This window comes from Pelodiscus sinensis, chromosome 5, assembly GCF_049634645.1.
Source record: "Pelodiscus sinensis isolate JC-2024 chromosome 5, ASM4963464v1, whole genome shotgun sequence".
NCBI classification, from domain to species: domain Eukaryota; kingdom Metazoa; phylum Chordata; order Testudines; family Trionychidae; genus Pelodiscus; species Pelodiscus sinensis.
Genome location: NC_134715.1, coordinates 113,683,163 through 113,710,276, shown reverse-complemented (window position 1 = coordinate 113,710,276; position 27,114 = coordinate 113,683,163). Strand labels below are relative to the sequence as shown.

Below are 27,114 nucleotides of genomic sequence, written 5' to 3'. Positions count from 1 at the left end.
AAGCTAAGACAACCTCCCACTTCGTCCGCAGCCTACCCGGGATTCCAGGCTTGCAGGAAGGGATATAAAATATGCCGCTTCTTTGTTACGTTGTTCTTCCATTTATGGGGCACAGCTGTTAGCTGTCAGGAAATAAACGACTTGTATTTGACAGATACCTGTGTGGCGTATTTTGTAGTTTGGGAACCCAATGTCAGACGTTAGACTTACTCTGGCCGGCTACAATGGGGAAAAAGGGCCTACAGAAAACAAGAGGATTTGTGGTATGACTCAGATCTAATATTCTGGCTCTTCATTGTTTGGGTGAATAGTTAAGACTCAGTACTATGTTTGTACAACTGCTATTTGCTGAGATTCTCTTGGCAAAAAAAGCTTCCTGAACATTGAAAAACAAAACCACTGAAATCTGTAAACAAAACTCAATGAATGGACTTACATTGTATCTGATAATTACATTCTCAGACAAAGCTGCCAGCATCTGAAATGCTGACAAATTGTAAAACAAATGTAAGCCAAAAAGAATATTGCTGTATTGCTTACAAGCCAAATTTTGTTACATAAGACAGTTTTATGAATGTTTATAATCCTCCTTTCCCAATTAACTGGTGCTAACTGAATCTTAGTGCTTGACTTCCCAGTACTTGAAATAACCCCTGACCTTGAATTTGAAGAAAGTGAAAAATAATAAACTTGTTACTGCACATTCTTGGGAACTCAGGAAACTGAGTATTTTAGGAGGAAGAGCAGAGAAAGGGAGACATTAGAGAAATGTTGTACTCTCTTTACATCACTCCAGAGGATTAGGGATAATTTTATCACTGTAAAGTTAATTACGTTCATAATTAGAGCTGCTGATAACAAAAAGTAGGAGAAGCAAAGGAAGAGGCAAAAAGCAACAAAATGTTAATATTGGCATGGCTCCCTACCTCCAGAATATCTATCAGGACATTCTCTTCTGGTTGCTTAGTGCTCCTGACATTCTCCAGTAAAATGGAATAGTATACGCCCTGTGGGTCAGACTGGTACAGGTTGTACGTGTCTGTCTGGTACCATTCTTGAACAGCCACAAACACTTGGTTTTCATCTGTGCTGATAATCTGTAAATCCTGCAGAAAAAATAAGATATGAGATAAATTATAATTGGCAATTTAAAAGGCATTATCATGCCTACATAACAAAAAAATAAATTGGTCATGAGACTCAAGTGTCAGAGAGCCCTGACTATGAGCTCCTCCAGTCTGGGTACTGAGAAATCTACTATCTCCTATCTATCACAGATTATGAAAAAAATAATTTGTACCCTAGACTTTGAAATCCAAGTTACATATTAATATCTGAAAAAGATGCTTTAATTTCTTATCAGAAGTGGGTTGGAGTTCTTAAACCAATTCCTAGTTGAAAGATTTCTGCATTACAAAATCTCCACCAATATTTGCAGCAGAGATACATAAGACTGAAGGGACACAGAACGTGACGTAATCTCACAAGACAAACAAAACTTCATGAAATCTCCATATGATCTAAAATAGGATGAGTTGCAACCAACAATTAGGAGACATATTACAAAGAGGCTAGAGAATAACAAAAACTCTTTGTGGCAGAGTATGTCTTCCTATGCAGATCACTGAGCACAGCAGGGCCACTGAGTGTTACTTTAATATAAATATTAAATAACAACAACAACACTCTGCATTCATTTCTCAATAATTTCATGCTTGGATTATTGCAATAGCTTCTTTGCTGGACTCCCTACTTCCTCTCTTCATCCTCTGCAGGGAAAATGCAGGCTAATTCATCTTGTAGAAAATAGTCCAATACACAAATATTCAATCAGAGGAAGAAATCAGAAAATAGCAATGCTGAAATAGGCAGTAATAATGGACTGAAAATTGGACCTGCTTTTGCAATAGGATACACCAGCACAAAGGTCAATGCTGTTTTTGGTTACATACCAGAAGCATCATATCATGGGAAATAAATCATTACCCCTTTCTATGAAGTTGGTTGCAACAACATCTGGAATATTATATTCATTTCTTGTTACCTTATTAATGAAGAAATGCTGATAAAGTAGGAGTGCAGAGAAGAGCTTCCAAAAAATAAATAGGGGTATGTCTACACTACCCTCCTAGTTCGAACTAGGAGGGTAATGTAGGCATACCGCACTTGCAAATGAAGCCCGGGATTTGAATTTCCCGGGCTTCATTTGCATAAGAGGGGAGCCGCCATTTTTAAAACCCCGCTGGTTCGAACCCCGTGCAGCGAGGTGTACCGGTAGTTCAGAATAGGAATCCTAGTCCGAACTACCTAGTTCGAGCCCCGTGTAGCCGCGCTGCACGGGGTTCGAACCAGCGGGGTTTTAAAAATGGCGGCTCCCCGCTTATGCAAATGAAGCCCGGGAAATTCAAATCCCGGGCTTCATTTGCAAGTGCGGTATGCCTACATTACCCCGCTAGTTCAAACTAGCGGGGTAGTGTAGACATACCCTAGGTGGCAGGAGGGAATGGCCTCTGAGTAAATATGTAACAACACCTTTATTACATTTATATTTCTTTATATAAAAGCAAGAAGAACTGACCAGATGCAGAAGAAGAGATGAGTACATATAAGAATGAATACACTGCACAGTCAGCACTTCTTTGGAAGGTATGGTGAAAAGCAAGACAAAAAACATTTTTGTATATAAAAGGAATTAACTGCAATGTCTCATTTAATCCCATTCACCAGTCCAAATTATTTAAAAAATGTCATCGATACATCTTCTGGAACAAAACAACCTGTGGGAAAGGTCTTTGTTGAAGACAAAATCTCCCACACATGGTTGACCTCAAAGCCATTCTCCAAAGCCTTGCAAGTATAACTTTGTATTGAATCAGAAGTAGATTTTTTTAATGAATCCATTTAATGGGTCTCTTCATTATTTTTAATTACCAGCACTATTCATAAACAAGCAAGAAGATGGGTATGCAACAGCTAGTAGTTTACCATAACCCATGACTAAATCATATTTGCCTTTCCTGACTCAGCCTGAGAATAGTTATGCTGCTATTCCAATAAACACATATGGAGGTGGAAGCAAGATAAATTACTAAAGAGTATAGGAATAAAGAGTTTGAAAGGGTACCCATTAGTGAAAAGTTCTAAAAACCCTTTAAATTGTTATCATAGCTATTATCAGGACTTTTGCAGAAGCCTTAAGAGCATTATTACTGTAAAATGTTTATAAAGTGTCATAAACATACAGAATGCTTTACCGAACACAGATAAGATTGTTCCTTGTGCCAAGTGATGAGAATCTAAATAAAGCGAAAAAAGCAAACGCAGGATGAAACACAGAGCAGCAATGCAAAAGAGGGTGCCCCTGAGTGCTACTATTGATCAGAATGTGGAAGAAGAGATTACTTAGGCCACGCCTAGACTACGGAGAAGATTGATGCTACGGTGGTTGATCTTCTGGCATTGGATTTAACAAAGACCCACTGTAGCCAGACAGGAACCCCCCTTGTAACTTCCATTTTTGCTTGCCTGGAGCATACAGGGCACACAGAGCAGAAGGCCCAGGCTGTGTGACCGTGAATGGCTGTAAACAGAGATATGCTAATTGCTGACCAAGAGGCTGCCAAGGAGTGTCCTTGACTCAAACCCATATTGATACGAACACACAGCCATCCGCGGGGGGAGGAATCTCTTGCCCAGTAAAAAAATGTCTAGTACACACAATTTAGTTATCTCTCTTGCAAGTGTAAATTAACTTGAAACTCGCTTGTAAGAACTGGCGCCACAAAACGGACCAGTACAATTCGGCATCTTAGATAAGAAAGAGGATACGGGCCCCCAGGGGTCTATAGATGGGTCCAGCAGCACATTTTCTCTGAGTGTCAATCTACCATCTATCTGCTGGTCGGGTTTGGTGTTTGATCTCCCGAGGTTCCAGAGGGGACGCCCACCTCGTATTCGTCTTTACGAGGAATTGAGAGACCGGTCCTGGCCTGACACGCTGGAGTCAAGAGGCACAGAAAGGGGTAAAAATTGTACCTGGATGTGGTCCTTTGCTTAAGTATATATATACATAGTGATAGAGCTCTTTAAAGATTAAGCTGTCACTTGGTACCATTATTTCTATTTTCTATCTTTACCTTTTTCCTGTAATCATTTTTAAGACATATATATATATATATATATATATTTGCTAGCATTTAAGAAATAGAGCAATAGCCATTGTAACCGTATGATTTAAAAGTTCCTTTAATAAACCTGTAACTGTTTACGTTTTAACCTGACTCCTTCAGTTGCTGTAATAGAACCAAGCACAATTTAAAAGAACTTCAGCCAGTCATAAAGGGACAGACATAGGGAGAGCCTGGGTGTTTGGATCTGTGTCACTCCCAGGTGACAAGATCCGTTGGGGCACCTTTTCGGCCTTTCCTAGGCTGCCCACTGCGAAGGAACCCCTGTGTTCTAGCAGCTAAAATCTAAGGTGTAATAAGCTCTTCCTATATAACGGGGCATCTGTTGGCCTGCTGGCCACCCTCTGCGACGGGACCCCGGTCCTAGCAGTAAAGACACGGACGTTAAACCTTTTCTCGGAAACATACACACACACACTGCCCTGACCGTCGGCTGACACCCACTAAATCAAACTCTGAGGGCACCCCTGCCGATGTTCCAACTCCTACTCCTCGCGAGGAGTAAAGAAAGCCAACAGGAGCATTTCTCCCATCAATCTCCTACTATGAGGATGATGCTGAAGCTTAGTTCAAGGTACATTTGACTCCAACTACGTTTTTTACGTAACTGGAATTGTATTACTTAAGCCAAACTTCAGCTGTAGTGTAGAACTGGCTTCAGAGATGTGGGGTTTACAGATTAATTTAAAGGAGAAAAGATAAAGCAGTCTTCAGATAAGCTGGGAGATTGGCACCAGAAACAGAGGGAACAAAGCTAGGAATGGAAGATGTAGCTAATCTGATTTTTACCCCGATGTAGCTGTACTGACTTCCATGAAGTTACTCCTAATTTCATTGATGTAAATCAGAGAAGAATCCAACAATAAGGAGAAAAGACAAGAGAACTGGGAAGAGGTAAGTGAGAACAGAGAAGTAGGTGGATGCAAGAATAGATGTGATTTTGAATTGCAGGATGAAGCATTTCAATTTTATGCGGTAGGAGATGGGAAGTCAATGGAAGTTCAGGAGGACCTAACAAGGTTGGAGCAGTGAGAGGAGATGATGCCTTTAATGAAGGATTTTTGGACAGACTGGCAGGGGACAGCTGGAAGGCAAGAAGGCCAGACAGGAGGTGTTGATACATTTCACTAATTCTTCTCTTCCAACTGCAACTATCAATAATAAGAAAGAAAAGTGTGCACTCATCCTGTTCAAGATGTCAATTGCTTCTTTTTCTGTATCTGGCAGGAATTAGGATGTTGGTATTAACAGAGGGTAACCAAATCTGCCTTTCACCCTTCCTGGACATAGCCTGTTCCATTCTTATTATATTTTCAGCAAAGTCTGTTTCAGCATACAGGCAGTCCCCGGGTTACGTACAAGAGAGGGACTGTAGGTTTGTTCTTAAGTTGAATCTGTATGTAAGTCGGAACTGGCGTCCAGATTCAGACACTGCTGAAACTGACCGCCAGTTCTGACTTACATACAGAATCAACTTAAGAACCCCAGGCGTCCCCAAGTCAGCTGCTGCTGAAACTGATCAGCAGCTGATTCCAGGAAGCCCGGGGCAGAGCAACTCTGCCTGGGGCTTCCTGTAGTCAGTGCTGGTCAGTTTCAGCAGAAGCTGACTTGGGACGCCTGGGGCAGAGCAGCTGGGGTGCTACTGGACCAACCCAGCAGCACCCCATCTGCTCTGCCCCAGACGTCCTGATTCAGCCGCTGCTGAAACTGACCAGCAGCGGCTGAATCAGGACCTGGGGCAGAGCAGCTGGGGTGCTGCCGGGTTGGTCCAGTAGTGCCCACCGGCGCTGCAGGACCAATCGGCAGCGCCCCAGATGCTCTGCCCCAGAGTCCAAAATAAAAGCCTGGTCTGCTGGGAGGGGGGGGGAGCACACTAGCTGCGCCCCCCCCCCCCAGCAGACCAGGGACACGGGGAGCAGAGCCGCAGCGGCAGCGGGGTGCCGCGCCTCTGAGGCTTTGCTCTGGCAAAGCCTCAGAGGCGAGGGACCCCGCCACGGCTGCGGCTTCAGTCTGGGTGCCTGTGGTCTGCTGGGGACGGTCCCCAGCAGAGGCGCAGGACCCCCCCGCGGCTGCGGCTTCAGTCAGGGTGCCTGTGGTCTGCTGGGGACCGTCCCCAGCAGACCACAGGCACCCAGACTGGAGCGGCAGCAGCGGCGGTTCCCCGCGCCTCTGAGGCTTTGCTCTGGCAAAGCCTCAGAGGCGCGGGACCCCCCCGCGGCTGCGGCTTCAGTCCGGGTGCCTGTGGTCTGCTGGGGACCGTCCCCAGCAGACCACAGGCACCGGGTCTCAAGGGGCAGCAGCAGCGGTTCCCGCGCTTCTGAGGCTTTGCTCTGGCAAAGCCTCAGAAGCGCGGGAACCCGCCCGGTGCCCCTGGTCTGCTGGAGACGGTCTCCAGCAGACCAGGGGCACCGGAGCAGCTTACGAACGGGGCTTTCTCGCCCCGACTTCCAGGCGAGAAAGCTCCGTTCGTAAGTGCGGATCCGACGTAAGTCGGATCCGCGTAAGTCGGGGACTGCCTGTATTTACCTAAGCATTTGCAACCCTGTTACTTGGTTATACTTCTTTCCAGCCGTCCCAAAGGACATCATCTGGCCAAATATTGCTGATATGACTCAGAGTAAATTAACTGAAGTGAGGAAAGCTGCAAGTTTCACACCTGATTCTAAAACATCTTTTAAACTTCCAAATGATACAAGGGTTGTGCAGACCAAACTAAAAAAAATTACAGATAAACTCCCTTTCCTGTTCCTCTTTCTTGTTCATATTGCTACCTTCCATTTTTCGATGTAAGCCAGGGAAACAGTCATTGAGGATTAAAGCTTAACAATTTTGATAAGGTGCTATGCACTCACATTCCAATTGACTTCAACGAGTGCTCCACACGTCACCCGGGACAGTTAGCACTTTCCAAGCCTGGGGCCTTAGCGAATGTTGCTAGGCCGGACTTCTTGTCAATAGGGAAAGGGTTAACTGGTAACAGTGTGTGTGAGAGAAAATATCTGGTTCCAAAGAAGGCAAGTTTTATTGCTATATCTAATTCATTGCCTGCAGCCACCTTATCACGCTGTGAACTCAGCAGATCCTGGAAGCTATACATTCATTCCTCTCTTCTGCAGCCTACTCAAAGACATGCCACTCTCTTAATTTGTCATAAACATTCCTACCTGCACATTATTTACTTGATTTCATTAGTTCAGGGCTCTTTGGATGGCTTTAAAAGTCCTTAATAACCTGGAAACTTCCCAGTGTCTCAAACCAGGTTTTGATGTCTTTTCTTGTTGTGCTCATGTAATGTTTGATCGCGGGTACTTTCATTTCCATATTCAGATTATAGAGCTGCACATTTGGGCCCCCTGAGGCAGAATTGATCTTCCTTGCCACTAAAATGATTTTTGCTGTTTGCCTCTCCAACCATGTCATCTCTTCTAATGGATTTTCTTCACTGGCTTCCTATCTTGCACATCATTTCCATTCCTGCTCTCACCAGTACTAGCAATGCCTCTGCTCCATCAGTCAAACCAGTGTCACACTCCTGTCAGCTCCTTCTTCTGCTGTCATCCTCATACCTTTTCCCATGTGGCTTAATGCTTGGAATTCCCCATTCACTGTGCCAGCTGCCATCCTCCCATCTCTGAAATCACGCCTCAAACCTCACTTTGTAACCCCCCCAAGATAACTCATGTCAGGAAAACACCGTCCCTCAATCATTAGAAATCAGTGATGTTCCAAAAACATCCAGGTCACCTCACTGCTTTCTGAGGCAGGGACCAAGTATCCATAAGTGCTTTGTACAACAGGAGCACACATAAATAAAAGTAATATAGTACCTCTTCACTCCTAAGATTTTTGTCATGCCTCACTGTCTACAGCTCAAAACTTGTTTCCTTTGACTCCTCTCTTGTTTTGCCAGCTAATCTTGTTACACCCTCCCCTTCATCATCACCCCTCAAACAGCTCTAGTGTGAATACCTGATTTTTCCATCACTTACAATATCTAAAAAACTGAAAAAAAATATTTCGCCTTGACTGAAAAAATAAATCACAATTTTCAGTGGCTCCAGAATTTTTTTAAAAATGGTGTGGAATGAAATATTTTTTTCACTATACACAAAACATGTTGTTTTGATTTTTTAAAGAAGTTTTTATAAATTTCAAAAAAACCCGAAGTGAATTTTGGTACAAAATTCTGAATATAGAAATATAATATAGAACATAGAAATTGAAATGATTTGTTTCAAAAATATAAAAAAGAAACAATTTCATTTTTTCTGCTTCTCTTTTTCCAGGTATCTCTTCCCTCCGCCCCCTTCCCCACAAAATAATTTGCCAAAATCTATACAATTCAGAATATCAGAATATGTTTCAGTTAACCTGAATGGGGGTCAGCTCTGTGGGATCAAGGATATGTCTGGGGTGTAATCCAACCCACTGATAGTAAAACTGGCCACAAAGGGTACGTCTAAACTACATGCCTCTGTCGGCAGAGGCATGTAGATTTGCTTTTTTGGCAAAGGCAAATGAAGCTGCGATTTAAATGATCGCGGCTTCATTTACATTTACATGGCTGCCGCGCTGAGCCGACAAACAGCTGATCAGCTGTTTGTCCGCTCAGCGCGCTAGTCTGGACGCTCCCCTGCCGACATCAAAGCCCTTTGTCAGCAGCCCCAGTAAACCTCATCCCACGAGGAATAACGGGGCTGCCGACAAAGGGCTTTGATGTTGGCAGGGGAGCGTCCAGACTAGCGCGCTGAGCGGACAAACAGCTGATCAGCTGTTTGTCGGCTCAGCGCAGCAGCCATGTAAATGTAAATGAAGCCGCGATCATTTAAATCGCGGCTTCATTTGCCTTTACCTATGTGTCTAATCTACATGCCTCTGACGACAGAGGCATGTAGTCTAGACACAGCCAAAGTGTTGTAAAATGCAGAGAGTAAACCATTTGAAAATGTTTCCCCTCACTCAATTGGTTGTACTCTTAAAAAAAAATTATCTTTCGCAACTGGAGTTCCTCCATATGTGTACCTCACATCCATTCCATTGTAGGTGTGGTGCCAGAAGTTTTTTCCTCAGTGGTATCCATAGGGGACCAGCTCAGACACCCTCTGACGTGGCACACATCTGTGCCAGTGTAAGGGGTGCCACTAGCTCGCAGTTCCTTCTTGCTAGACTCCAACGGAGGGGAAGAACGGTGAGTCATGGAATGGATATAATTCAAAGAACAACAGATATGAAAAGTAAACAGCTTTTATTCTTGAAGTACTTGCTCATGTCCATTATATTATAGATGACTCCCAAGTCCCTAAGGGAGGCTGGTAGGAGTTCAAGGACATGTCGATTGCAACACAGTCCTGCCAAATGCAGTGTCATCTCTGGCCTGCTGCATGATCACAGAATCATAGGGCTGGAAGAGACCTTGGGAGATCATTGAGTCTAGCCCCCTGCCCAAAGCATGGCTCGATGGCATAGTGCATCATGAATATATGTACTGAAGACCATGCCATAGCACTGCAGATGTCTGGGAGAGGGACATATGCCAGGAAGGAAGCCTAAAACTCGCGAGCCCTAGTGGAGTGAGCCTAGTGGAGGTACAGCCTGTGCTATCTCGTAACAAATACGGATATAGTTGGTGAACCAATTTTAGATCCCTTGAGTGGACACAGGAAGGCCCTTCATCTTGTCATATTGCAATGAAGAGCTGGGTCAATCCTGCAAAAGAGTGGGGTGCACTCCACATAGAAAGCCAGAGCACGCCTGACATGTACAGTGTGCAGCTTCATCTCCTAGTTGGTTGCGTGAGGCTTTGGACAGAAGTCCAGCAGGAAGATATCCTGGTTGACATGGAAATGTGACACCATCTTTGGCATGAAGGTTGTATGCGGCCACAGCTGGAAACTGTCCTTGTACAATACCATGTATGGAAACTCTGAAGTGAGAGCCTTAATTTTGGAGACAGGTCCCACAGATGTAATAGCTACAAAGAATTCAACCTTCCACAACATAGTGGAAGAAGAACAAGAAGCCATAGGTTCATAGGACAGAACCATGAACCTGTAAAGAACCAAGTTAAGGTCCCATTGGGGTGCCAGGTCCTGGATCTATTGAAAAAAATCTTCCAAAGCATTTCAGGAACCTAACCAAAATTTCATGCAAGAATACCAGTCTATCCTGGATGTGATGATGAAAGGCTGATATGGCTGCTAGGTGCACCTTAACCAAAAAGGTAAGACCTTGGTGTTCTAAATAAAGCAAAAAGTAATTCAGGATGGACTTCAGAGATGGTAGATATTCCACACCATGACCAGGAAGATATTCCACCCCATGACCAGCAGGTGGAACACTTCCACATGGCCAGGAAAGTTGCTCTGGTAGAGGGCTGTCTGCTCTCCAAGAGAACCTGCTGTACCAGACTAAAGCAGGCTTGTTCCTCCGATTTCAGCATTTAAGATATGAGGTGGAGAAAGGCAAAGTTCAGGTGATGGAGTCTCCTGTGATCCTGCAAGAGTAGATCTGCGTGGCTGGGAAGTGGCCACAGAGCTGCAACAGCCAAGTTTACAAGCATGCCAAAGCAATGCTGACACAACCATGCTGGGGCAGTCCGAATGACTCATGCCTTGTCCTTCTTGATTTTTGAGAAAGTTTGCTGATAAGCAGAACTGGCTGGAGGGCTTACATCAGGTCTACTGATCAAGACAGGAGAGAGGCATCTGACAGTGAGTCTGTGCTGAAGCCTTGAAGAGAAGAAAACTGACGACTCTCTGGTGGTAAACAGGTCCACTCCAGGAGCTTCCCACTTAAGGAAGAGCTTTCTGGCAATCTCAGAGTGCAGGGACAACTTGTGATGAGAAAAGAAGGACCTGCTGAGGGGATCAACCATCATACTCCAGACGCTGCAGAGTTGCGAGGCTTCCACGTGGATTGCATGCTAGATGCAGAAGTCCCACAAGCCGACAATTGAGTCCTCCCTCCTCTCTCCTGTTGACATAGAACACTGAGGCTGTGTCATCCATCAATACCTGCAGCACCTGACTGGACTGTTGAGGAAGGAAGACACTGCAAGCCTGGCAAATGGCTTTGAGAGACATCATATTTATATGCAATGTGAGCTACTTTTGAGACCATAATCCCTGAGGGTATGTCTACACTACAAAGTTAGTTCGAACTAACGGATGTTAGTTCGAACTAACTTTCATAGGCGCTACGCTAGCGCTCCGTTAGTTCGAGCGCTTAGTTCGAACTAGGAAAACCTCATTTTACGAGGATTAAGGCTAGTTCGAACTAGCTAGTTCGAATTAAGGAGTGTGTAGCCCCTTAATTCGAACTAGTGGGAGGCTAGCCCTCCCCAGGTTTCCCCGGTGGCAACTCTGGCCAACACCAGGGAAACTCTATTGCCCCCCCTCCTGGCCCCGGACCCCTTAAAGGGGCACGGGCTGGCTACGGTGCCCGTGCCAGGTGCAAGCCTGCCAGCACCCAGCCAGCAGACCCTGCACCTGGCACGGATCAAGCCACCCACCCGATGCCCCCCAGCCCTCCCCCTCTTCCCGGGACCAGGCTGGCAGCTCCCGGGAGCTTGCCCGGGACCGCAAGAGGCGGGCACCCGCCTGGGCTAGTGCAGACATCGTGGACCTTGTCCACGATCTCCGCACTAGGCACAGGGAAGTGGCCGTCCAGGCTGGCAGCTCTCCTGCCCTAGCCACCCAGGAGCAGGTGTGCAAGAGAATCAAGGGGGTCAAGTGAGACCCCCGACCCTGAGCCCTGAGCTTACAATGGCCGTCCTGGGTCAGACCAAAGGTCCATCTAGCCCAATAGCCTGTCTGCCGACAGCGGCCAACCCTAGGGACCCTGGAGGGGATGGACCGAAGGCAGTGACAAAGCCATTTGTCTCGTGCCATCCCTCTCCAGCCTTCCACAAACCTTGGGCAGGGACACCACTCCTACCCCCTGGCTAATACCACTCCATGGACCCAGCCTCCATGACTTGATCTCACTTCCCTTTAAAGTCTGTTCTAGTTGTAGCCTTCACAGCCTCCTGCAGCAAGGAGTTCCACAGGTTGACTCTTTGCTTTGTGAAGAACAAGTTTCTGTTACTAGTTTGAAGCCTGCTACCCATTCCTTTCTTTTGGTGTCCTCTAGTCCTTCTTTATGGGAACTAATGAAGAACTTTTCTGTATGCACCCTCTCCACCCCACTCATGCTTTTAGAGACCTCTATCCTGTCCCCCCTCTGTCTCCTCTTTTCTAAGATGAAAAGTCCCAGTCTCTTTAGCCTCTCTTCATATGGGACCTGTTCCCAACCCCTGATCATTTTAGTTGTCCTCCCCTCTCCCAGCCTCTCTCTTCCCCTCTCCCACCTCCTTTTCCCAGTCTCCCCCAGTTTTGTTCAATAAAGACAGATTCCATTTTTGAACACAATTGTCCTTTATTTTGTACATCAAGGAAAGGGGCTATGGAAGGGTAAGTGGAAGGAGGTGAGGGAGGAATGGGGTACGAGCCCCCAATGGGGAGGACTGGGCTGGCTCTGCGGGCTTCTGGGGAGTGGAAGATCTCCTGCAGCCCCCCAATTGCCCCCTCTCCCCAGATGGCAGCCTGCGGCAAGTGCAGCCGGTCTGATGGCCGAGTGCTGTGATGTGCCCAGTGTGGGTAGTCCAGGCACTCCAAGCCAGGACTGCTTTGCAAGCGGGGCACCCCTGAGAACTGTCTGTCCGGGGTGGGGGTCGGGACCCTTTAAGCGCAGCCCTCGGCTAGCCTGAGACAGCATCTCCACGCTCTAAGTCCTCCTCTGATGCCCTGCCGGCACTGCTTCCAGCCATCCTTAAGCCCGGTTCAGGGTCCACTTAATGTGGACATGCTTGTTCGAATTAGCAAAACGCTAATTCGAACTAGTTTTTTAGTCTAGATCTGTTAGTTCGAATTAGCTTAGTTCGAATGAACTAATTCGAACTAAGTTAGTTCGAATTAGCGCTGTAGTGTAGACATACCCTGAGTCAGCAGTGTACCAAGATGCACTCCCCACCCAAGTCAGACACATCCAGAATCAGAGAGACTATGGGATGTGGGCTTGCAAATTTGACACCATCAAAGGAGGTTTAAAGATAAACATGGAATGGCTCCCACATTACAATAGGTAATTTCCCCTTCAGGTACGCTCACCTTCTCATCACTGTTGGAGGTAAGCCACATCCACTCTGATTTCATTAGCATTGATGTCACCCTCCCATCTCTGTATCCCTTTCCTTTCCTTTCCTTTCCTTTCCTTTTCTAGCATCTGGAGAAGTGAGTTGTATCTCATGAAAGCTTATGCCCTAATTGATTGGCTAGTCTTTAAAGTGCCCCCAGATTCCTTGTTACAATAGAGATAGACTCTCCTCAGTTTCCTGACAAATGTTCACAGTGCTCCATTAGGCCTATAATTAAGTACCAGATGACATCTCACAACACCTCTGTGATAGGCGGATAGCATTATGACGTTTTTTCACATCAAAAAAATATGGGGGAAGAAGGGGCAGGGATCAAATTCACATGGCAAGCGTACTCTATAGACAATATTAGTAGAATGGTAAAATGGAGGATGGCATTCAAGGAAGAGAGCAAATGCTGCAATAGCGGCTACTGCTACTGACATCTGTTTCTTCTTCTGCAATTCACCAACCTCTCATATCCAAGCCCCAAGGCCTGGCCCAAGCCAAGTAAGAAAGTAACAGTCTGTATTGGCCAGAGAGTATTGGTGCAAAAGACAATTGATATCTGCAGTCTGCTTCAACTAAAAGAGCAGAGAGAAAATACCTTACACCACCATGCGCACTACAACAGCACTGGAAACAGACACACTATAATCATGCAGTCAAACCAGTGTTGCCAACTCTCCTCATTTTATTTCAAGTCTTGCATTATTTCTTGCTTTTCCTTCATGTGCCTGCTGTCAGAGGCATGTGATTATGTGATAATCTCAGTTTGCCTTTAAAAATGAAGTGAGTTCCTAGCCCACTCTGTTAAAGCTGTAAAATGTGACCTTACAGTACCCAAAGACCCCAACACTGCAAAACAAATATAAATAACCCAACATTTGTAATTTTTAAAAATCTCATGATTTTTAAGATGCCATGATTATTAGGGGGATTCATGCTTTGGGAATGGCAATCCTATTAATCTAAAACTAGGCAACAAATTACACTGAATCCAAAGTCCTTACAAACAGAATCCTGAGTGGATACAACATTTTGTATCTGCATCCGCATATGTATCCGCAAAAATGGTCCATAGATATCTGCATCCACATTTGTGCACATAGATACCCACGGATATAAAGCAGATATCTGCAAATTTGCAGGATTCTAGATACAAAATTTGTATCTGCATCCACTTCTATATCTGCAAAAATGAGCCATGGATCTCCACATCCATAGACATGGATATAAAGCAGATATCTGTGTATTTGCAGGACTCTACTTACTGGAATGATACTCTTGACTTTTATAGATACAAGAGGTGTGAATGTCCAAAGCTCCTACAGACAAAGTTGCATAGGACTTGTATTTCCACCATCCAAGTTCTCCCTTTACTCGCAGTGAATGAGATCAACAAAACTAACTACCCCACAAAAGCCTCATGCTGTCCTAGTGCAGTACTGTGAAAAGGGTGGACAGGAATTAGGGAGGAGAACTGCCTCCTGGGTCCACCTACAAATGTTAATGCTGGTTCTGCTTTTTAATATTTCTAGCTATGTCAGAGGATGAGACTGAAGAGTCTGCTGTTCATGCAGACACAGGCAATTGCCATACCAAAGGTGTGCCTGCTGTGGCACATTCTGAAAGGGGAGCTTCCCTCCTTCATCCCTCAGTCTATGTCTAGACTACAGGCTTCTTGACAAGAAGCTTTTTTTTGGAAGAGATCTTCCAAAAAAACTTCTTGCACAAGGGAGCATCCACACTGCAAAAGCGCATTGAAAAACCAATGCTGTCAGGACGCTATCTTGCATGAAAGCAGTGATTGCTATGGACAGAATGGCCACCAGGGCACCTGTGCTTTTTCCTCTTCCCTCTTATGAAAAAACTCCCTCTTCCCCATCCATACACACCTTTTTGCTCTTTTGCAAAAAGGCTTTTTCCTCGTAGACTAAGGATTACCAATTGTGCAAAAAGCTCTCTGTTCGTTCAATTTACGGTCCAAAGAACGCGCTTGCAGTGTGGACGTAGCTCAAGTTTTGTCAGAAAAATGGCTGTTTTTCCCGACAAAACTCTATAGTCTAGACATAGCCTCAGTAGCACCACTAAGTGTACGTGTGGGATGTACCATATAGTTCCTGCACTGCTTCCTCACCAGCAATTCCAGCAGTCCCCGAGAAGGACCGAGTAGAAATCCTTTTGCAGCTAATGTCACCCTCCCTGCCAGAGCTCACTATCTAGCTTCAGCTCACAATTTTCATAGTTAGTACTACGAAAGGAACGTGGAGTCCATTCCCCTACTGGATTGCCATACAGCCAATGGAAAAAATGGGGACCCAAAGCTGAGCTTCTATAGACATGCCCCAGTTAGGCAAGTCCCGTTGGAACTCACTCCATAGCTGGTGGCCTGGTATCACTTACTGTCACAAAACGGTGTGGGACATCTTCCTGCTGCTACAACTGCTGCTGTAAGGAACAGCTACCAAGGAATGGAGCCACCTAAACAAACTCCAAGATGTGCTGGGAAGAGGGAGAAAAATGAATCAAGACCTATGGGAATGAAGGGACTGATTATAGGCAGAAAGGGTACAAAATTTATGGATCATTGACAAGAAAGTGACATTTCAGCTTGGGAGTGCCATGTGTATCACTAGCTGACACACAAGTTTAGAGCAAGCTCTCTTGTAATTTTTGGTGCACATCACTGAGACTGTTGCATGGAAGGAATGGCTCTGTTTAGAGCCATGAAAGAGAAGATGTGGTCTCATGTACATGTGGCTTATTTTGTGAGAAGGGTAATCTGCAAAGGCACAGTTATTCTTTCTGTTGCAATAAAAGCTATATGTCAAACAAAATCGTTTAGAGAAGTTTAACTTTATTTTCCTAACCCATATTTTTCTTTAAGCCTAATAAATATAAATTTTCACTGACAGAAAACCTCCAGGTGGTAGCCAAATAAATAAAAAAATCTTGCTTTCTCTATCCCTGTCTTTATTTGGTGACAGAGCATATACAAATAGTCATGTACCACTTTGAAGAGGTAAAAGGAACAGCACCATTTCTGAGGCAATAACAGGTTATTTATTTCCTATTCTCCTTTAACTTGGTTTCTATTACCTGGAAACTTTTATTTTATTACCCATTTGCCAATATAGTGCAGCTACATAGAGATCAAGTCAAATAATAGAAGTTTTCATTCACAATATTTCCACTCCATTATCTTTTTAGAGCCAGATGTTATGCTTTACTAAATTGCAGTAGGAAATGAAAGAGAATGATGCTTTTACATTATACAATTTTTGTATCTAGTTATGTTAACTTGGAATGAATGAATGAATGAATTCAGGAAAAGCTTGCAGCACTAGCTGCCTATGAAGAGATATTACCATCAGTAAAGGTTATTTGCAAAGGTGAGAAGTGGGTTAGAGTTGTGAGAATCTTCCGTGCAACACAGTAAATTGGTTTCAATATTATTTTTATTACCATAGCATCTAGGAGTCCTAGTCATGTACTAGGACTCCACTAAAGGTTCTTACCCCAAACAACTTACAGTCTAATTTACAACTACTTCAGCATCACATAAAAAGATCTGGTTCAAATATGGAGAGAAGGAAGTAAAGACTCAGTATAGACTCATTACACAGGCTTAACTCTGGTCATCTGAAGAAGTGGGCTGTGCCCATGAAAGCTCATGATACCATCTACATGTTTTGTTAGTCTATAAAGTGCTACCAGATCATTTCGTGAAGGCGGATTTTGGTAAGCTCAGAGAGCTGATAGGTAAGGTCTCATGGGAATCAAGACTGAGGGGAAAAACAATTGAAGAGAGTTTGTAGTTTTTCAAAGCGACAATGTTAAGGGCCCAAAAGCAAGCTATTCCGCTGCGTCAGAAAGATAGAAAATATGGCAAAAGACTGCGTTGGCTTAACCACGAGATCTTGAATGATCTAAAAATAAAAAAGGAGTCATATAAAAAATGGAAAGTAGGACAAATTACAAAAGATGAATCTAGGCAAACAACACAGGAATGCAGGGGCAAGATTAGAAAGGCAAAGGCACAAAATGAGCTCAAATTAGCTACGGGAATAAAGGAAAACAAGAAGACTTTTTATAAATACATTAGAAGCAAGAGAAGACCAAGGACAGGGTAGGCCCACTGGTCAGTGAGGAGGGAGAAACAGTAATAGGAAATTTGGAAATGGAAGAGATGCTTAATAACTTCTTTGTTTCGGTCTTCACCGAGAAGTCTGAAGGAATGCCTAACATAGTGAATGCTAGTGGGAAGGGGGGAGGTTTAGAAGATAAAATAAAAAAAGAACAAGTTAAAAATCACCTAGAAAAGTTAGATGCCTGCAAGTCACCAGGGCCTGAAGAAATGCATCCTAGAATACTCAAGGAGCTGATAGGAGGTATCTGAGCCTCTGGGAGACAGGAGAGATTCCAGAAGACTGGAAAAGGGCAAATATAGTGCCCATTTATAAAAAGGGGAATAAGAACAACCCAGGAAACTACAGACCAGTTAGTTTAACTTCTGTGCCAAGGAAGATAATGGCGCAAGTAATTAAGGAAATCGTCTGTAAACACTTGGAAGGTGGCAAGGTGATAAGGAACAGCCAACATGGATTTGTAAAGAATAAATCATGTCAAACCAATCTGATAGCTTTCTTTGATAGGATAACGAGTCTTGTGGATAAGGGAGAAGCGGTGGATGTGGTATACCTAGACTTTAGTAAGGCGTTTGATATGGTCTTGCATGATATTCTTATCAATAAACTAGGCAAATACAACTTAGATGGGGCTAATATAAGGTGGGTGCATAACTGGCTGGATAACCGTACTCGGAGAGTAGATTATTAATGGTTCACAATCCTGCTGGAAAGATATAACAAATGGGGTTCTGCAGGGATCTGTTTTGGGAACGGTTCTGTTCAATATCTTCATCAACGATTTAGATATTGGCATAGAAAGTACGCTTATTAAATTTGCAGATGATACCAAGCTGGGAGGGGTTGCGACTACTCTGGAGGATAGGGTCATAATTCAAATGATCTGGACAAATTGGAGAAATGGTCTGAGGTAAACAGGATGAAGTTTAATAAAGACAAATGTAAAGTGCCCCACTTAGGAAGGAACAATCAGTTTCACATATAGGCTGTATCTAGAATGGCCAGTTTTTCCGGAAAATCAGTCGCTTTTCCAGAAAAACTTGCCAGCTGTCTACACTGGCCGCTTGAATTTCCGCAAAAGCACTGACTTCCTACTGTAAGAAATCAGTGCTTCTTGCGGAAATACTATTCTGCTCCCGTTCAGGCAAAAGTCCTTTTGTGCAAAGCTTTTGCGCAAAAGGGCTAGTGTAGACAGCTCAGATTTGTTTTCCGCAAAAAAGGACTGATCGTGAAAATGGCAAGCGGGGCTTTTTTGCGGAAAAGCGTGTCTAGATTGGCACGGACGCTTTTCTGCAAAAAGTGGTTTTGCGGAAAAGCGTCAGTGCCAATCTAGAAGCTCTGTTCCGAAAACGCTTTTAACAGAAAACTTTTCCGTTAAAAGCATATCCGGAAAATCATGCCAATCTAGACGCAGCCATACAGAATGGGAAGCGACTGTCAAGAAAGAAGTATGGCAGAAAGGGATCTAGGGATTATAGCGAACCACAAGCTGAATATGAGTCAGCAGTGTGATGCTGTTGGAAAAAAAGCAGACATGATTCGGGGATGCATTAACAGGTGTGTTGTGAGCAAGACAGAAGAAGTCATTCTTCCACTCTACTCTGCGCTGGTTACGCCTCAGTTGGAGTACTGTGTCCAGTTCTGGGCACCGCATTTCAAGAAAGATATGGAGAAATTGGAGAGGGTCCAGAGAAGAGGAACAAGAATGATTAAAGGTCTAGAGAACATGACCTATGAAGGAAGGCTGAAAGAATTGGGGTTGTTTAGTTTAGAAAAGAGAAGACTGAGGGGGGACATGATGGCCGTTTTCAGGTATCTAAAAAGGTGTCATAAGGAGGAGGGAGAAAACTTGTTCATCTTGGCCTCTGGGGATAGAACAAGAAGCAATGGGCTTAAACTGCAGCAAGGGAGGTTTAGGTTGGACATTAGGAAAAAGTTCCTAACTGTGGGTATGTCTACACTACAAAGTTAGTTCGAACTAACGGACGTTAGTTCGAACTAACTTTAATAGGTGCTACACTAGCGCTCCGCTAGTTCGAATTTGAATCGAACTAGCGGAGCGCTTAGTTCGAACTAGGTAAACCTCATTTTACGAGGACTAACGCCTAGTTCGAACTAGCTAGTTCGAACTAAGGGCTGTGTAGCCCTTTAGTTCGAATTAGTGGGAGGCTAGCCCTCCCCAGGTTTCCCTGGTGGCCACTCTGGCCAACACCAGGGAAACTCTATGCCCCCCTCCCGGCCCCGGACCCCTTAAAGGGGCACGGGCTGGCTACGGTGCCCGTGCCAGGTGCAAGCCTGCCAGCACCCAGCTAGCAGACCCTGCACCTGGCACGGCACAGAGCCACCCACCCGATGCCCCCCAGCCCACCCCCTCTTGCCGGGACCAGGCTGGCGGCTCCCGGGAGCTTGCCCTGGACCGCAAGAGGCGGGCACCTTCCTGGGCTAGTGCGGACATCGTGGACCTCGTCCACGATCTCCGCACTAGGCACAGGAAAGTGGCTGTCTAGGGCAGGAGAGCTGCCAGCCTGGCCACCCAGGACCAGGTGTGCATGAAAATCAAGGGGGTCCACTGAGACCCCCGACACTGAGCCCTGAGCTTACAATGGCCGTACTGGGTCAGACCAAAGGTCCATCTAGCCCAGTAGCCTGTCTGCCAACAGCGGCCAACCCTAGGGACCCTGGAGGGGATGGACCGAAGACAATGACCAAGCCATTTGTCTCGTGCCATCCCTCTCCAGCCTTCCACAAACTTTGGGCAGGGACACCACTCCTACCCTCTGGCTAATAGGACTCCATGGACCCAACCTCCATGACTTGATCTCACTTCCCTTTAAACTCTGTTCTAGTTGTAGCCTTCACAGCCTCCTGCAGCAAGGAGTTCCACAGGTTAACTATTTGCTTTGTCAAGAAGAACAACTTTCTCTTACTAGTTTCAAGCCTGATACCCATTCCTTTCCTTTGGTGTCCTCTAGTCCTTCTTTATGGGAACTCAGGAAGAACTTTTCTGAATGCACCCTCTCCACCCAACCCCTGCTTTTAGAGACCTCTATCCTGTCCCCCCTCCGTCTCCTCTTTTCTAAGCTAAACAGTCCCAGTCTCTGTAGCCTTTCTTCATCTGGGACCTGTTCCCAACCCCTGATCATGTTAGTTGCCCTCCCCTCTCCCAGCCTTTCTCTTCCCCTCTCCCACCTCCTTTTCCCAGTCTCCCCCAGTTTTTTTCAATAAAGACAGAGTCAACGCCGTCGACGGAGGCATGTAGATTAGCCAGATCGGAAGAGGGAAATGAAGCCGCGATTAAAATAATCGCGGCTTCATTTAAATTTAAATGGCTGCCCCGATCTGCCGATCAGCTGTTTGTCGGCAGATCGGGGCAGTCTGGACGCGATGCGCCGACAAAGAAGCCTTTCTTGATCGACACAGGTATGCCTCGTGAAATCAGGTTTACCTGTGTCGATCAAGAAAGGCTTCTTTGTCGGCGCATCGCGTCCAGACTGCCCCGATCTGCCGACAAACAGCTGATCGGCAGATCGGGGCAGCCATTTAAATTTAAATGAAGCCGCGATTATTTTAATCGCGGCTTCATTTCCCTCTTCCGATCTGGCTAATCTACATGCCTCCGTCGACGGAGGCATGTAGTCTAGACACACCCTCTGTGTACAAACCTAAAAAGCCAAGAAGACATCCACTTAAATCATTCTAAGTCTCCAAGGAAAACTCAAGATGTCAAACAACATTTTAAAATTGAGCAGTTTTAAAACATTCACCCTGGTTCCCCATGCAAAATCAGAGCAAAACACATATACACAAGGGAAGGATGTGCAAAAAATTCTCTCCCTAAGACACACATAGGATTTAGTGCTCCAGCATAGCTGTTCCTAGCATTAGACACAAAGACACTGACTTTCAAAAGTGCCAGAAGGTGCTCAACACTGCGCCCCAGCTCTGCCCTAGGCCACTCTCCATTCTACCTCTTCTTTCCCAGTTCTGCCCTCTCCCCCAGGCATGCCATGTCCTCTCTCCCACTGCAACCTCCAGCCTCCTGAATGCTGTCAAACAGCTGATCATACTGGGCGGGTGGCAGGAGAAGGAAGGGGGAGGTGTTGATCCATGGGGCCCACCAGCAGGCAGGCAGCACTGGGAAGTTGAGAAGTTGATGGGGGGCTGCCTGTGGGTGCTCCAAACCTGGAGCGGTCATGAAGTCAGCACCTATGACTAGACAGACTCTCTTTCCCAGCCTGCAGCACTTTATGGTTTGTCCACAATTCCCCTTTGTGTTCCTAACAAGGTTATTGAATCTACCCCAAATGAAACCACTAGCATCTAAGAGTATGTCTACACTACTACTAAGCTAATTCGAAATAACGCATCTATACACAAAAACTACTTTGAAATAGCGTTTTGCTATTTCGAAATAGCACATCCACACTGAGTGGACCCTGAACCGAAGTTAAGGCTAGCCAGAACCAGTGGCCAGCAGGGCATCAGGTTAGGACTTAGTGTGTGGGGCTGCTGCCTGAGGCTAACTGAGCTCCATGCTTGAAGGGACCCTACCCCCACCCCAGACAGACAGTTCTCAGGGTTTCCCGCTTTCTTGTCTACCTCAATGAGGGACAGCAAAGCAGTCCTGTCTTGGAGTGCCCTGAGTGCCTGAACTCGGGACACCACAGCACTCGGCCACATGGAGCCAGAGCTGCCCCTGGTCATGCTGGTCTCCCTGAGGGAGAGCGTCCACCCCGAGGAGCCCTCAGAGCCTCCCCGGTCCTCCCCACTGGGGGCTTGTGCCCCATTCCTCCCTCATATCCTTCCACCTACCCCTCTCTAGCCCCCCTTCCTGATGTCAAATAAAATACACGTATGTTCAAAAATAGAAACTGGGTTTATTGAACAAAACTTGCGGGGGCGGGGAGGGATGAACCTCTGGGGAGACTGGGAAAAGGAGGTGGGAGAGGGGAAGAGAGAGTGTGGGAGCGGGGAGGGGGAAACCTGGGAGGAGGGAGCTCGAAGGGGGAAGCAAGGGGAAGAAGGGGGAGGGGAAGCTCAGGGATCAGGGTTGGAGGTCTTGTCAGACCAACTTGACTTTCATGAAAACCTGCTCCTGGGTTCACATGTGGCCTTTGGTGGCCAGGCTGACAGCTATCCTGCCATAGACGGCTGTGTTCCTCCATCTAGTGCATTAAGTGTCCACACAGCACTTAGTTCAAAATAGCTATTTTGAATTTGGCGTTATACCTCGTAGAATGAGGTTTAACAAATTCGAATTAAGCGCTCCGCTATTTTGAATTAATTTTGAAATAGTAATTTGTATATATAGACGCTATTAAAGTTAATTCGAAATAACTGTTGTTATTTCGAATTAACTTTGCAGTGTAGACATACCCTAATTTATTTATTCAGTCAAGCCTAGAGAGTCCCTGACAGAATTTAGCATCCAGCAGCACATCAAATAATCCAGACTACAACTGAAGCATATCTAAGAGTATGTCTACACAGCAAAGTTATTTTGGAATAATGGCCATTATTCTGACATAACTATTCAAAATAAATTTGAAATAATGGGTGACATCTGTAAACCTCATTCTACGAAGAATAATGCCTATTCCAAAGTAGCTATTTCGAAATAAGGCTCGTGTAGGCGCTCCACTGCTGCTATTTGGAAATAGTCCTTTGCCAGAGCCATTCTAAGTTATTCCTCCCCAGTGCCTAAATCAAGATAGTGCACCAGGAAGCCTGCCTCAGACTAATTTTGAGGCTTCCCTGCAGTGTAGACATGCTATTTCAAAATCAGATATTCTAGAATAACTATTCTGGAATAGCTAAATTTCAAAACTGATGTGCAGGGTAGACATAGTCTAAATGAGCTATGTTTAAAAGTTTTGTATATATTAAAGATGTAAATGTATAACCTAACCAATAAGCCTGGGCTTAGTGTTAATGTTCATGGTTACATGCAGGCTCCCAACCCGCTCCTGGGGAGCCAGCTGTATCAGAGGCAGCAGCCAGCTTCCTGGGAGCATGACTGCAGGTAGGAGCTGATAATGCACCAGGAGCCAGCATTGGTGTACACCAGCTTCAAGAGAGCCACTGCCGCCCTGCACTACTCCCTCTAATACAGTTGAGTTTTTCAGCAGTTACACGTCTACATAGTTACCCACATTTTTACATCCCTAATATATATAATATAAGAGATAATACTCACTGGATAATTTCATGCTTTTGGTAAACCATGTGAGTGCCCTATACAGATGACACATAGATGTTAAGGCCAGAAGGGATTATTAGATTTTTTTTTCTAACCTCTTGATTAATACAAGCCAGAGAGTTTAATCAAGTTACTCTTGTATTAAGCCCAATAATTTGTATTTGATTAAAGCATATCTTCCAGAAAGGCATCCAATCATTATCTGAAGACTTAAGGAACTGAAGAATCAATCACTTCCCTTGATAGTCTGTTCAAACGGTTAACCACCCACCCTAATAAATAATTGTGCTTTATTTCTAAGTTGAATTTGTCTAGCTTTAGCTGCCTGTAATCGGTTCTTGTATTGCCTTTGTCTGCTAGATTAAAGAGCAATTTAGTACCCATATTTTCTCCCCATGAACCTACATAGCTACCACCAAGTTACCGATTGATTTTCTTTTAAATAAACTGAGCTCCATAAGTCTCTCACTGTAAAGGATTCCTTCCAAAATTCCTTCCACTAAATAAATTTAGTGGCTCTTTTCTGCATGCCCTCCAAGTTTTCAACATCATTTTTAAAATGAGACCACCAGAACAAACTGCAATATTCCAATACCTGTCTCACCAATGCCATTTATAGAGGTAAAATCACCTTCTTACCCATACACATTACTTCCCTACTTATACTACCAAAATTCACATCATCCTTTTTTCCACAGCATTTCATTGGGTAGTCATATTCAGTTTGTCCAATATGACCCTTAAATCTTTTTTCAGTCACTGCTCTTCAGAATATATTCTATGGGGGAATGTAGCTAGTTAGTCTGCTTAATTTGTTCCTCAATGTATAACCTTGGATTTATCTGTATGTATTAAGATACATTTTATTTTAATGGGCCCAGATTACCAAGTGATTCAGACAGTCCTGTCCTTATCATTAATTACTGCTTTGACAATCTTGTGGCACTTGAAATAAACAAACAAACAAACAAACAAACAATGTGGTCAAAAATTTTAGATTTTCTTTTAGCCTACCAATTTAAGTAACAAATAGCTGCTGATCGAGTACCAATCCCTGCAGAACTTCACTACAGATAACCCTAATGTATGTTTCTATGTTGAAAACTTTTGAGGTCTATCAGCCAGTTCTAAACTCATTTAATATGAGCATGATTGATAGTGTACTTTGATTTTCAAAACTGAATGGTGTCCAGTACTAAATGCCTTACAAATTCCTCACAAAAATTTAATTGTGTTACATCTGTGCAGTTACCTTTAGCATCTAAACTTGCAAGCTTATCAAAAATGAAATAAGATTTGACAAAGGAGTACTTAACATCTTTTGGAACTTAGGGTATGTCTACACTACCCCGCTAGTTCAAACTAGCGGGGTAATGTAGGCATACCGTACTTGCAAATGAAGCCCGGGATTTGAATTTCCCGGGCTTCATTTGCATAAGCGGGGAGCCGCCATTTTTAAAACCCCGCTGGTTCGAACCCCGTGCAGCGCGGCTACACGGGGCACGGACTAGGTAGTTCGAACTAGGTTTCCTAGTTCGAACTACCGTTACTCCTCGTGAAATGAGGAGTAACGGTAGTTCGAACTAGGAAGCCTAGTTCGAACTACCTAGTCCGTGCCCCGTGTAGCCGCGCTGCACGGGGTTCGAACCAGCGGGGTTTTAAAAATGGCGGCTCCCCGCTTATGCAAATGAAGCCCGGGAAATTCAAATCTCGGGCTTCATTTGCAAGTGCGGTATGCCTACATTACCCTCCTAGTTCGAACTAGGAGGGTAGTGTAGACATACCCTAAGGATCTTCACCATGCATCTGTTTTATTACGATCAACTTTTATATATTAAAGAAGTCTGCTTCCTGAAATCTTTAAATATACTAAATTTCCTGGAAGCAGATGGAATAATATTTCACACTTGTCTAGGTCTATTTAGCGAAAGACCTAAAAAAATTTACAAATATTGATTGGTTAGGCTCACAACCCCCTTGTTATGTTGGCATATATAAGTTGAGGAGGTAGTTGGGCTAATCATGTCCACAATGCAGCAAACTAGATATCATAGCAGAAACACTGCTTCACTAGTGGAGGTTCTTGAACAGGCTTTGAGGGATAAGAGGAAGAGGCTCCCTCTTCCCCACCATGTATACCTCCCTGCATTAAAATCCTGGCCTGATAATCAGCATAACTAATAATGAATAATAGAAGCAAGCACAAAGAAATAAAAACAATCAACCAAAAGCTTAGTTTGATTGATGTGCTGAGACACTGCAATCAATGTTCCTTGAATTATACAGCAAACTGTGAAATTTATTTGAGAAATATTGTTTCTGTCAACACTTTCACTCATTTATTTCATGTGTAATAAGGCTTAAATTCTGTGACTCTGTAAATTATACTTTGATTTTTTGCATGCTTAGAATTTTATATTCTCTCTCTTGTTGCTTTCCTAATTACATGTTTACCCAGGAGACCACAAAGGCTACTTTGGATGCCATTCCAAACACTCAAAATATATATTATGTATATGAGTTCGATACATTTTTTACCTTGGTTATGCTTTTTATTCTTTTTTTTTAAAATAGTTATACCCAGAGAAGAAGGGGGCTACAGGTTCCTATTAAAACAGTATCTTAGGGATTATTAGGTGCTGTGTTGTATATTTAAAATTAATAAACTACAGCACACTGCTATATTAGAAAACATAGAATAAAACAGAATAGACATGCATCTGACGAAGTGGGTCTTTGCCCACGAAAGCTTATGCTCCTACACTTCAGTTAGTCTATAAGGTGCCACAGGACTCCTCGTCGCTTTTATAGAATAAAAAGAATCATTTGAGTTATTTTTTGCTTTAAAATGAAAGGAACAGGGAAATTCCATACAGCTTGAACAATAAGGTAGTACATACTTCATCAAGAAAATTAAGAGATAAAACCTCACATTTAACCAAGTTATTCCGTTAAGGGATTGCAGCTATTCCAGCTATTTATACATATATGGAGCATACTGTGTGTACTGCAAAACCTCAGTTACGTCAGAAAGACTGTATGCAAATAATATATGTCTGTATTTTATTATCAGTGTGCTATGCAAATACAGAAAGCCTTGCCCTTAGAAAAACACATCAGAGTGCAGAATTTTCTCAGTTAGCTTTGCCAACCTTAACACTTCGATGGGACTACAGAATATCTTGGGATTCTTGGTGACAGGAAACATGGATCAGCTGGTAAAATACCCTTATACTTCCATTTGTGTTTCTAGCACAAAGACACCATATGACATTAAACTGCAATTGTTTCTTGAAAGATTACTTACTATCACCACATTACAATTGGCCTGGTAGCAGTGAATGTTATTGTGATAACAAATGACAAGTTAGCCTCAGCTCTTCATTCTTATGAGTTGTAATGAAA

General features: G+C 44.2%; 1 protein-coding gene across 10 annotated transcripts in view; it reads right to left on the bottom strand.

Moving 5' to 3' along the window:
• Positions 1 to 27,114, bottom strand: part of SORCS2 (sortilin related VPS10 domain containing receptor 2) — a 929,896-nt gene that overhangs the window by 100,611 nt on the left and 802,171 nt on the right. For all 10 annotated transcript variants that reach the window (XR_012904391.1, XM_075930787.1, XM_075930782.1 and 7 more), the window contains one exon: positions 927 to 1,106. Coding sequence is in view for 9 of the 10 variants with exons in the window: in XM_075930787.1 (XP_075786902.1) it covers positions 927 to 1,106 (180 nt within the window). In the remaining variant the exon portion in view is untranslated. The remainder of the gene's footprint in view (positions 1 to 926; positions 1,107 to 27,114) is intronic.